At 40.4% G+C, this 13,078-nt stretch overlaps 3 protein-coding genes across 3 annotated transcripts; 1 reads left to right on the top strand and 2 right to left on the bottom strand.

Annotated features, from left to right (window-relative positions):
• The first annotated feature begins 68 nt into the window (after positions 1–68).
• LOC137955452 (probable inactive receptor kinase RLK902) lies at positions 69–3,012 on the top strand. Its single transcript, XM_068802395.1, has 2 exons — positions 69–1,524; positions 2,052–3,012. The coding sequence occupies exons 1-2, from the start codon at positions 255–257 to the stop codon at positions 2,735–2,737; spliced, it is 1,956 nt and encodes a 651-aa protein (XP_068658496.1). The 5' UTR covers positions 69–254; the 3' UTR covers positions 2,738–3,012.
• Positions 3,013–6,658: 3,646 nt separating this feature from the next.
• On the bottom strand, positions 6,659–7,473 carry LOC137956666 (uncharacterized). Its single transcript, XM_068804244.1, has one exon. The coding sequence runs from the start codon at positions 7,255–7,257 to the stop codon at positions 6,865–6,867; it is 393 nt and encodes a 130-aa protein (XP_068660345.1). The 5' UTR covers positions 7,258–7,473; the 3' UTR covers positions 6,659–6,864.
• Positions 7,474–7,952: 479 nt separating this feature from the next.
• Positions 7,953–13,074, bottom strand: LOC137957091 (sm-like protein LSM3A). Its single transcript, XM_068804800.1, has 3 exons — positions 12,924–13,074; positions 9,729–9,824; positions 7,953–8,298 (listed from the first exon to the last, which is right to left on the bottom strand). Exons 1-3 carry the CDS (start codon positions 13,038–13,040, stop codon positions 8,215–8,217), a joined length of 297 nt encoding a protein of 98 aa, XP_068660901.1. The 5' UTR covers positions 13,041–13,074; the 3' UTR covers positions 7,953–8,214.
• Positions 13,075–13,078: the final 4 nt, after the last annotated feature.

Below are 13,078 nucleotides of genomic sequence, written 5' to 3'. Positions count from 1 at the left end.
GGCGCTGCGCTTAAATGGAACTTTGAAATATACCATTAACAAAAGAAATCCAGCTTGCATTAACAAAAGTGAACTTTGATTTCTCGTCGGCAAAATAAACCGGAGAGGCGAAAATAAAGTGAAGACAGTGACTAGGGTTTTATAGTTCGGACTTAGAGAGAGAGAGAGAGAGAGAGGGAGACGGTGAAGTTCGTGTACTCTTATGGAGAAAACTGCTGTGTAGTCTGTGAACAGCGGTTTCTTCCAAGCCGCTAATGGCGTCAAGCCTGTGGTTCTTGCTCGTCTTTTTCTGTTTCATCGGCGTCGGGAAACCGGATCTGCAGTCGGATAGGGTCGCGCTTTTGGGTTTCCGCGCAGCGGTGGGGAGATCTTTGCCATGGAACGCGAGCCAGAGTCTCTGCGGGTGGAAGGGCGTTCAATGCGAGGGAGGCCGCGTGACGGTCCTGCGGCTGCCGGGAACGGGACTTATAGGGACTATTCCTGCGGGAAGCGTCGGGAATCTTACGGGCCTCAGGGTACTCAGTCTACGGTTTAACGCCCTTGCCGATCAACTCCCCTCGGATCTTGCGGCTTGTAAGGACCTCCGAAATCTTTACTTGGAGGGAAACAAGTTCTCCGGTGAGATTCCACCATTCATCTTCGGCTTGAATAACCTCGTGCGCCTGAATCTTGCCCAGAATAACTTCTCAGGCGAGATCTCGTCGGCGTTTAACAACCTCACTCGGCTCGGGACGCTCTTCCTTCAGCGCAATCACTTCACCGGCTCGATTCCGGTCCTTAATTTGCCGAATCTCGCTCAGTTGGATTTGTCGTTTAATCAACTCAATGGTTCGATTCCACAGAACCTCCGTGTTATGAAATCAGATTCCTTCGTAGGAAATTCACTTTGCGGTCGGCCATTGGCCCCTTGCCCCGGAGAGGAGAATGAAAGCGGACATAAAAGTAAAAAACTCTCGGGCGGAGCCATCGCCGGAATCGCGATCGGATCGGTGGTGGCTTTTCTGCTGATACTCCTAATCATATTCCTTTTGTGCCGGAAAAAGGGAAGCCGTCAGACTAGATCCGTCGACATTGCAACTGTGAAGCCACCGGAAGCGGAACTCACCGGTGACAAGTCGATTCTAGAAGCAGAGAACGGGACGCATAGAGTAAGTGGCGGAGTTGCCGCCGCACCAGCCAAAGCAGGTGTTCCCGACCCCAGCGCGGCTAAGAAACTTATATTCTTCGGTAACGCGGCTAGGGTTTTTGATCTAGAGGATCTACTGAGGGCGTCGGCAGAGGTTTTGGGGAAGGGAACCTTCGGTACGGCTTACAAAGCGGTTTTGGAGGTTGGGACGGTTGTAGCCGTGAAGAGGCTGAAAGATGTTACAATTTCAGAGAGGGAGTTCCGAGGGAACATCGAGTCCGTCGGATCTATGGATCACGAAAATCTGGTTCCTCTCAGGGCCTACTATTACAGTAAAGATGAGAAGCTTCTCGTCTATGATTACATGGCTAACGGGAGCCTCTCTGCGCTTTTGCATGGTCAGTCTACCTTAGACTCTATGATCGCTTCTTTAGTTCATTTGCTTTTCACATTTTGCAAAAAAAATAAAAAAAGATGCAGTTGCCCCCTCTTCATCTTTTTTTTTTTTTTTTAATGCTTCTGGCTTTCTGTTTTCTTTTACATTTTTGCAATGGAAATTTTCGATATAGACAAGGAGATTGTCATGCTCTCCTTAGTTCATCATCTTCCTGATTTCAAGTAGACCAACAACTCCCGATATAAATTCCAGCTTAGTCAGCGGAGTTGTTAACCTCTGAAGTAGGCCGCGCAATTGGCTGTTTTTTCAAAGATTAGTAACTCCGAACCAGGGGGGTTGATCGATTGAATTTTCTGCTAAAGCAGAAGAATTTATGCACATAGTTGATTTATAAAAAAACTGGCTTGATCCTATGGTTGATTCCTGTATTAGCTGCATTTGCTATGTGTTCTGCTCTGGTGAATCCTATTCATATTTCACTTGTTGATTTTTGGGAGCTACTGATGATTACATTCAACGTTTGTGCAGGGAACAGAGGAGCAGGAAGAACCCCACTGAATTGGGATACACGATCTGGCTTTGCCCTTGGGGCCGCTCGAGGCATCGAGTACCTCCATAACAGGGGACCCAGCGTGTCTCACGGCAACATCAAATCTTCGAATGTGCTCCTTACCAAGTCCTTGGAATCTCGCCTCTCTGACTTTGGCCTGGCTCACCTCGTAGGACCCTCCCCAACTCCCAACCGCGTTGCTGGGTATAGGGCTCCGGAAGTCACAGATGCTCGTAAGGTGTCACAGAAGGCGGATGTGTACAGCTTCGGCGTCTTGCTGCTGGAGCTTCTAACCGGCAAAGCCCCAACTCATGCGCTCCTGAATGAGGAGGGCGTGGACCTTCCGAGATGGGTCCACTCCGTGGTTCGGGAAGAGTGGACCTCGGAGGTGTTTGATTTGGAGCTCCTGAGGTACCAAAACGTGGAAGAAGAGATGGTCCAGCTCTTGCAGCTAGCCATTGACTGCTGCGCACAGTACCCTGACAAGCGACCGACAATGACTGAGGTGGTCCGTCGTATCGAGGAACTGCGCCTATCCAGTCTGCAACATGAACATGACTCATACATTCATCCTATCGATGACGGGGACGACACATCTTCTCAGCGTACAGTTTCAGTGGATGGGATCGGGCCACCCGAGCGGCAGCCTTCGGTTTTAGATTGATTGACGGGTGGGTGGATTGGTTTCACCATTTTTATAGTTGCTTAATCGATCCTTGTGGCTGTTTCGTCTCTGGGACAGGGTCTATCCTCTCTCTCTTTTTCTCTTTGCTACCAAGTAAGCAACGTCTAATCTGTTGTTTCTCCAAATTCCCAATTTACATGGCAGTTTTTCATTTTTATTTTTTCATTTTGTTTATTCCTGGTGAAATAACTCTGTGAAATGGCGGTGGGTGGTGGTCGGCACTGTAATTACATTTGTTTTGTGGTTCTTTCGAAGGCGCTTTGTGTTTGATTGATACCAATTTTATCTGTAGCCAAGTCCATTGAAATGACAACCCACACGACGAGGAGACTTCAAAATTTAGCCAGCACGGGGCTGGGAGCAGTTTTTAATGTTTTGCACGTTGAATGGCTAAATGGCCAGCCAAACTTGGCCCTCTTCAAAGCTTGTAAATGCTTCCATCACCATCGTCATCTTAATTTTTTTATTCAGTGGACAGCAGTTGTTGGGCGTCGTCGCAGTTTGAAATTTTCGTGGCAGGAAAAGGACCTCCTAAGCTTTTGCGACGAGATTTCTCTTCCGGGGTGGGACCGATGGTTTAATTAATTTGGAGTGACGAGGTCCACTTTCTTAATTGGGCTTGGTCCTCTTAATGGGTCTATCTAATTCATTACGCGACGGGATGGTCACATCACTAGAGACATCAGATATTAATATGAAGTTAAACCGGTAATTTTTTATATGGGAAAACTTCCAACCCAAACAAACATCAAAGTAGAATCTTCATATTGAAATATTTGGAACCAGAAATGCAATTAATTGACAAATGGGTTCATTGAAAATATTTTCTGTTCAATACTAATCGATCGCAAACTTCATCCCAAACAAATACAAAACGTGTCCCAAGGCCTAAACCAGACCATTTAATTTAATCGCAGTGGTTCTTGCGAAATTTGGTTAAACGTTCTGTTTTCGATGGAGCACTCCACTGTCTCAGCTTTCATATCTGGTTGCTTCTTGGCATTCTGTACTTCTTTGTCTCCAACTGGCTCTTCTTGCGGTGAATCCATGGCGTGGAAACGCGCAATTCCCATAAAAATGATCTCCATTGGAATGATTGGTGTGACCAAAAACAGTTCCAACAGAAAGCTTAATAAAAGGGTTTTTTAAAGCAGACGGTTAGATACCAGTACGATTACAGAAGCTGTTTTTCTGAAGAACAAATCGCTGGGAAGCAAGAGCAGATTAAAAAACAATGGCAGCTGGGAATTCTTTTTCTAATCTTGTGATTGAAGCCGGACGAAAAGAAAGAATAAAATGAAAGAAACACAAGCTGTCAGATTGCTGTGGGATTCCATTACGAACAGACAAAGGGGTAACGATTCTCTTTCGAACACCAAGTTTCTTCTCACCCACCGTTGGGTAGAATAAAAAATTTATCAGCTTCTATTTCCTCCATACGGCAGAGTTATTTCCACACGAGAATCCTGATTTTAGGTGTCAAAATGATAATCCAGCAGAGAAAAAGCTAGTTGGTGAGAAAATGTCAATCTTTGTTTATGATGGTAAGAGAGGAGGCGTGTCCGTCCTGACGCCTGGAAGAGATTTCAGGATTTAAGATTTTTCTCTTTTATTCTAATTTTCAACTGTTTCATGAAAGAATAATGAGAGAGATAAAAAAGAAAAAGAAAACGGATCATTGAGAGTTAGATTAGTCGAACTCATCTTTCAGTAACATGTCGACCACTTTAACCACTTAGATTTGATTACAGTCAGGACTCCGAACACTCAGAGAAAGAACTTAAGAGATAGGACTCCTGGAGTACTCTCTCAACTACTGCGTTGATTTTGATCCTTTGAAATGATGATCTAAACTTCAAACTAACTCTAAGAAGCACCAGCTATGTTTACAAAGCATTAACAAAGGCAAATAAGACAGGTTCTCATGTTGCACAAACAATATAAGTTTCATATCCCACAAGGGCCAGCTTTGTTTACAAAGCAAGAACACAGGCAAATGAAACAGGTTCTCATGTTTCCACAAACAATATGAGCTTCATATCTTAATGTAACAAGAGAGTCAAGGTTTAAATAAAGTAAAACTATGTATAGGGGAAGTATGATTCTGGTTCCTCTTCGAGTATATACCATCCAGGACACAAATCTTCAAAAACAACCCAGGATTAGCACACAGAGACAAAAGAAATAGACCTGAAACGAGCCCCTGAAAACTTAGAGAATTCCTCTTTATTTTATTTTATTTAATGTTAATTAAACACACACCCCTTACCCTAGGGAAAACTTGACTCAAGATCTCACACTTGGAAACAGACCCTTTACACACTGGTGAGACTTCAACTCAACCTCACTCTTTGAAACCCCTCCAGAACCACTGGACATATCAACTACGTATAGAAACAGCTAAGGCAGGAGTTGTACAAATGCAAAATAAGAATAGCAGTTTCATGATTATGGCAGGAAGTGATTTATATAAAAGTATCTTTATACACCTCTAATGCAAGTTCAAGTAGAAAGACCAGTATTGTCAAGAAAAAGAAAAACAAGTACAAGTTGAATGCCTCCAAGCAAACATGAAAGGTCCTCAAATACCTCCTTCCAGCTTCTCTCAGACTCAACTAGAATCCAAATCCGAATAAGGCTAAGACCAAATAAATAGAAGCCCACAAGGTGTGAATATCATCAAGAGGAGAAGTTTACAAAAAAGATACTGCAGCCAAGGCAGGATACACAACAGTAGACAGTCAACTACCAAACAACAAGAGATTGTTGATGCGTTTAGGAGGCACACAATCTCCTGAGTCCGGATTAAAGAATTTATGGAAGCTATTCATATTTTTGTGTCTAAACAATGTTCCAGAGTCATGAAGATGGAATCTTCAAACGAGCAACAAGTCAAGGAGAGTCATTTGAACACATGAGAAATGAACTGAACATTGACATTTGAATTATCTGAAACCATCACATGGATGACATGCAAGAACTCATGATATCAATTTCAGTAACATCTCCCACTACAGTTATCAAATCCAAAAGGCATTCAACAAAACATTGAATAATAACCTCAATCAGTATAAGATAGAAATTAGTTTTCTTGCTATATTCTGTCACAAAAATCTTCATATTACAAAGTGTGTACACAAAGATTAGAGGTCAGAGACTTAAGAAGTCGAGCAATAAAGACAATAAGAATTATAAAGGGGGTTGACAACAAACCAGCTTGCCCCAGAGAGAGTAACTACATCCCATTGGTCTAGAGGCATGTTTGGGGAAAAAAAGAACTTAAAAAATGAGTCATGTTGGAGCTTCTTATGCTAGAATTTTAGAACTATGATAGAAGTATAATCTACCTCTGTTAGAAATTTAAAACTATGATAAAGTATATATATATATATATATATTGAATCTTAACTATGACAAAGTATTATTTACCCAACCAACGATTCTCAACAGGTAGAATCAGCAATAACTCCATAATTATGCACTCAAGATAAAAATTATACATATCAATGGGTGCAAGATAATTTGTCCTTTTTTTTTTAAATAAATATTTTCTGCCACATGTTAGAGGACATCAGAACAACCTGGTTAAGCTTGGAAGTTCCAACAGCATATAGGGAATTATTAGGCAAGACTAAATAAAGTTATCAAGCTTTCTCATGTCACATCTAGGTGACTTGCATGCTCATAGAATTTACATTTATAATTGCAAAAAAAAAAAAAATCAAACTTTATTCTTTTCCGAATGAATCCTCAGAAATGTGTATATAATTTAGACTCAGTAAGCTTCTTGGCTAGTGTACCATATTACTTAATTGGGATTAGAAGTTTCAGAGATGCGAAGAATCAAAACTGAATTTAACCACGAATGAGCTGCTGTTAGCACAGAAACATCCATTATCGTCCCACAAGGATTCATACTATTCACCGGATCGTATTCGAATTAAGAAAACAAATGATCCAATACAGAGTCACAAAGGTCTCAACATACCTACAAAATGGTAAACAACCAGAAGAAGTGGATAGAAAGGGCGCAACAGACCTAGAAAAAGGTAAACAACCAGAATAAGTGGATAAAACGGGCAAAGAGCAGAGACAAAAGGGCTTAACTATTCCTGATTTTTCAGCTTCTCGATCCTCTGGTTAAGATGTTCAATGCGGACTACGAGGTTGGTAACGGCAAAGAGGAGCCAGTAGAAAACAAGGGCAGCGGCAATGAGAAGGGCGTTGCGCTGGCTCTTCATGATGGATTTCTGGTGGCGAAGATGCTCGGTGGGTGTGCAGGAGACACCTTCACAGGTGGGACGAGTCTCGTACTTCCAATAGATATCCATGAGCAGAAAGAGGCAGAAGGGGACAACCGAAAGCAACGGCTTAAGGGCGCTGCGAGTCACCGAAATAAGACCCTTCCGGAGGCGATCGACGCCGGGCAAGGTGAGGAGGAGGATCATTATGGCCTCCGCCCCGGCAGTGTATCCGAGAACCACCCATTCCAAAGCCATGCTTCTTCTTCTAATGAGTAAAGTGAGATCAGAGGAAAGAAAGAGGGTCGAATCGAAAGCGAAGATGAAGAAAACCCTAGTAATGTGCGATGATGGACCTGTCTTCTCTGTGCAGTTGGAAGATCTGAAGGAGAAGCTGGGAGGGAAATTAGGGAGGCCGGGAGGGGAAAAGGACACGTTTCTGTTTGAAGCGTTGAGAGAGGCACGTGGCACTTGTGTAACTTTCTTCTTTAGTTGGTTTTTGCTTTGTGGAAAAGGAAAGAATACGCCTATCCGAGTACGCATTAGAAAACTTGGGATGATTAAAGCAAAATTCATTGAGCCAGAGGTAGAGCTCTATATTGCTGCTTTCACCGAAGAGTGAGGGAGACAAATTATACTTCTTTCAGCTCAAATGGTTAGTATTTAATTAACAAAATATGTAGTTTTTGAGTCAGCCCATGCGTCAATGGATCAAACTAAACCAAGCTCGAATGTTGCTCGATTTCTCAAATGAGCACAACTTAGACCTTCAACCCTTGGTCAAATGGCCAAAAACACATTATTTACTCAAGGAAAAGTAAATCACCCTATATGAAAATGATGAAATATAAAGATGCCATCAAGGATTCCTAGAGAGGAAGTCATCTCAGTCCAGTACGAACTGATTCATATGGGCCTCGAGCACCAAAGGCAAAACAGAATGATCATTCCAGTAGTCAAAAAACCAAATCAAAGGCATGAAAAATCAATCCCCAATTATTCAACCACGGCCATCAACTAAACTAAATCTCACTATCATTTTAACAACGTCATGGTCAAATGCAACATAATTCCTAACTAGAGTAGATCAAAGAAAGTAAATTTAACGAAAATAATACAATTGAGAAGATTTTAAGATACATTGGCAACTTTTTAGAGCTATGAAATTCTCAACCATAGACTTCCCCCCAATGACATAAGAAATACTACTCTTGACTAAGTCGCTGTCCTAAGAGGTGGTGAGACCAAAATTACACCGTCGCCTCTGACAAAAAGAAACGGAACTGTGCGTCTGGTAGTCTGTAAGAAAAAATTTAAAAGGAAAGTAACTGTCAATTATCCTCAATAATATGTAGAAAAATGATGACAAGGAAAGATTAAAGTACTCATTCAACTCTATTACTGACATGGAAATGAGCTCTTAAATTATCCAATCAAGTACTTGACTATTGCATTTAAAAGATTCTTGTGCTTGGTGTGAACTTTCAAGGGCAGCGATGCAAGATTCAAGACATTTTTTGTTGAACGATAAAATCGAAACAAACATACTGAAGATAGCTTTCCTCTTCCAACCAAATCTTTGTCACCAAAGGGTAAGAATTTTCATTTTGAGTATTGACAAGTGCCAGTGGGTTAAAAGAGGTTCAGAATCTTAGTTGCTGCAACAAAGAAAGTAGTAAATGCATGGGATTGCAAGGGCCCCTGGAAAGGATGTAATCTCATCAAATTAAACTGAAATGCACTATAAGGTCATCTGATGAGAAGGAAAACAAAAACAGACTGATTCGAGGATGAGCGGGATAGCTGTCATGTTCTTAATCACAGGGAATATTCAATCAAATAAAACTGAAATCCAAGGACACCTTTTTGGGAGAGGTAATGTCACTTCATTTTCAGTCAAACAACAAGAAAGTGACTAATGCATTCTGTTAAATGCAATGTAAGTGTATTTTAGTCATTTTTGGGAGAGTGCTGTCATGTTTAGAATGTTGGGATGAGTCTATGGTTCAGATTTTACATTGTTTGGCAGTGTGGTTAGGATGTTATAGGGAGTTATGTTCAAAAGGGGCAATTCTCTTTCAGTCTCTCTTCTCTCCTTCTTCGGTCTCCCTTATTCTCCTATTTTCTATTTTTTATCACATTGATTCCCTCAAATAATAATGCATGCTCCATCACTATTAAACTTTCTTGTGAACGATGATGTTAGTACACATACAAGTTCAAAACTTCAACAAGGCCAAGTTAGGATCCCAATTCTCAGAGCCGCCCCTCAAGCTCCTCATACTGTCTACCGAATTGAACCATAATTTTTCAATGTTGAACAACCAGCCAACACTAGCTCCTTTCCTTACAGGTGTAGAAAATGCATATTCCCTATACTTTATGGAGCATGCTTGCAAAGGATGTAAACAGGAAAGACAGTTTGACCCAAGCACCTCTCTTTTCCTTTGCTATAATTTCTCTCTCAACGTGGTCTCCATTCTCCAGCCTTAGCTTCTCAAATAAAACCTTGAAATTTCTTTTTTTCAACCATTCTTGCAAGGAAATAGTCCAGAAATTTTGGGAAAAAAAAAGTTATGGAGATAAATCAGTTCTCTGTTAAGCTAATTTATAGAAAAAAATCTCATCTGATGAGAGTTGGAAATATGATGCCCCATTAGAAGAAGACAAACCCATGCAAATCTCACCATCAAAGAAGTTTGATGAAATCGAAAGGGAAAGAAGCATACCCGAACAATCTCTTCATATGTTTCATCATCAATCTCTACAGTTGTAACAATCTCTTCAACATCGCCAAGTATCATATTCAAGTGCTGATCATAAGCCTACAGAGAGAAAAACATAAAAAATGAAAATTGGCTCATTTGTTTTTTTTTATCACAAGAAAATTGGATCATCAGTCTGCCTTAGAGGGTGGGAAAACGGAAAGAAAGTCCCTAAAAAAAGGGATTTCTGAACCCAATGGTCTGTCAAGCTAAATTGGTTTCCATACAGAATTTCATTGCACTCCGGACATGTAAAATCAGATGATGGACTTATTTGGTGCACAAAGAACCATTGGTATTTAGATACCCCACTAATTTCATGAAGATGGGCTAAATCATCCATCTTTCACACTTTCACTTAATAACTGAATTAAAAATTATTCAAAAAAAATCTCATATTGATAAAGGGACCAAGAATGTCAAGGCCAACAGATGGCAAAACTTCTGTCAAGGATCTAGGCCCAACCCATCCCTTTAAAGACAATTATGCAAGGCTACACATCCTTTTGACAGCATAACTACTACGACTACTATGAGAGTCTCAGAAATGTGATATTCACCAAGTAAAATCTGGGGCCTGTTAAGCAAAGACTACCTGGTCAGACTCTACATGTGACCTTTGCGACAGAGACTACCTAGCCAATGGATGAACCTATTGACAGATATAGAGCATCTAGACTTCAGTCAATGGCAGCACTGGTCAGCACCAAGGCAGATAGAACATCACTATAAAGCAAATGACTCAGAAATCGGGCACTTAAGCACATTACATGAAGAAACTAACATATCAAACCCCCTGAGATGCAAGTACAGAGTAACAGATGTGGAGCATGTACACAACAGGCATGCAAAAAGTGGACATACACTGCCATAAAAGTTGAGGCATGCAAAAAGGGCTAGTTGCCAGGCAGCAGATTCCAGAAGGCCAGCCAGCAGCTTCAACAACTGAACACAAAGTGCAAACAGCCTCAACTTTTAGCACTGAGGTGACAAGCAACAGCATGTTTAGTGCCAGAAGCACAACACAACTACATTTTTTACCGGTTGCCCATTACGAATTCCATGTCATTGGCATTCCTACCAATATCTGAATCCTAGAAAGTGTTTCTCTACCTCCTTTTGAAGGTGAGGAAGTCCGAGTTTTGCAAAACCCAGTATTTGCATTGCAAGAGATCAAAGCAAAGAATTCTTAATCTCTTAGTTATGTTGGGGACGCCATTAACCTACATTAATAATCTTCTCATGACAGCAGCATTATATCTTTTCTTTTCTTGATCACCCACAGGCATTATACTCCCCTGCTGTATTCCTTCTTCCTCTTAATGGAATCTTATCTTCTCACCAGTATTTCCAAAAAAAAAACAAACATCCCAAATCCATTCACAGGCCTGAATTTTTGGAGTTTGAATCTGATGAAATATGCCAAGTAGCTCCAGCATGTAGGAGTTATTTCCAACCTTTGACAGAAAAGAAGCAGCTTCAGTCAAGCATGTCAACCCCAACAAACACATCATCCAAGACAATTTAATGCCTCCAAGCAACTCAGAAATCATCTGAGAACAAATGAGCTCGCCCAAACAGCCATCAAATGTCAGTAACTACTTTATGGATCAAAAAATATTAGGATACAGGTCAGCTCATCCAAACAGAACCACCAATAGATAGTAGGAGCATCTCAGGAAGGACATGTTGAAGGGTAGGAGCAAAACTCACCAACAACAAGCAGTTACAACATCATATTCAGATATACCACATAATAACAATGCAGTTGTAAAAGCAGTTAGTCACCACCCACTGCCAAGGTAGTGGTAACAATCCACCTACAAAGGCTCATTATAGCTTTTACAAATAGTAAAGGCAACAAATATAGCAAAGAACCACCTAAGCACAAATATTAAAGGATACAATCTTCAACATGGCTATCATTTATATCTACTCCTTAAGTACAATTTAGTTTCTAGCATTTATTTATTTTTTCTACATTAGTAGCAAAATGTACTTTTCCTAAGTCATCCACATATTCAGCAAAAATTTACTTTTCATGCGTCAAATCCTTTTAACCCTTTGGATTGTCTTTTTGATCAGGAACTCAGAGCTTACGATGCTTATCTCCTTCAGGAATATGCAATCATATCTACAATCTAATATGTTTAGCCCCAAACAAGCTTTAGAAATTTGGTGTTACTTGTCTCTTTTGAGTGTAACCCTTGTTACCCTCAAGGTCACATTTGATTGACTAGAACCAAAAGGTTACCTCATCCTGAGTAAACCCGAACTCTTCATACCAATGTGCAGAAGGTCGTGCTATGATACCAGACTCAGAATGCATTGATCTACTTCAGGTATCTAAGCATAATCAGGTTTGAGGACATCTAACCAGGGAGTTATTCCACATTTTGTTAGGAATTTGGATGAGTCTTTAGAATAAGTTTGTGGAAAGAGAAAAAAAATAATCAAAATAGTCGTAAATTTCTCTTCTGTTTGTTTTACTTTTGAATCTGAGCGAGTTGAGTCTAACCTCAAGAGAGCTAGCAGAGAAAAGGATGTTGCAAAACGATAAGTATCTTCACTAGATCTTTGGTGTGTTCCTTATTTCTTTTTCTATAATATTATGATACAAATATTGAGATAATCAATTAAGACAAAGCCCTAAAATTTTCCACGCATATATAAGTATCTCGACTAGTACTTTGCACATGTCCAACCAGAAAGCTGAAAGTTGGATCCTTTGATTAAGGTGGTCACTTGTTCCATTAAATTATTCAATCTTGACAACAAGAAAAGATAATTTCAAGATGATGAGAAACTATGTGCCCGCAGATAGTCGAGCTGCAAATAATCAACTCCAAAACGCCTTTGTAAGTTCATGTAGTCATATAATTGTGAAAAAATAGGAAGATTTACCTAAAAATAAAAATATAAAGAATAAACAAAGAAAACGAAAAACGGAGACAAGAAACCATGAAGAATAATCTTTGACGAACAGTAAAACAAACTGATGAGTCATGACTCGATGTCCTCATCACAGTGTGCAAATAAAGCAGCTATTGGAGAACCTAGAGGTAAAAGAAAAGAATAGCATTCTTTGAGGGCAATCTTTAACAAATCCTGTTCGCGGAAAAAGAGAGTCAGGTTGAACAAAATAAAAGTTTCACTCACATGTAGTTTTCCTCTTAGTTCTCTGTCTGAACGGAGCTTGACATAGATTCTTTCATCCAAACTGAGCCTGATGAGATCGAGGGGCTCTTTTACAGCACTTTCTTCTTCGCTCGCCATTCCCTCCAACTTACGAAGTTTCTTCAGTTTTCCTTGCC

The sequence above is a fragment of the Aristolochia californica genome, unplaced genomic scaffold (genome assembly GCF_029961685.1).
Source record: "Aristolochia californica isolate CCGP_79_NKW_82.1479 unplaced genomic scaffold, dmAriCali1.0.hap1 SCAF_2, whole genome shotgun sequence".
NCBI classification, from domain to species: domain Eukaryota; kingdom Viridiplantae; phylum Streptophyta; class Magnoliopsida; order Piperales; family Aristolochiaceae; genus Aristolochia; species Aristolochia californica.
Note: the sequence above shows the minus strand (reverse complement) of the source record. Positions and strands in the feature narration are given on the sequence as shown.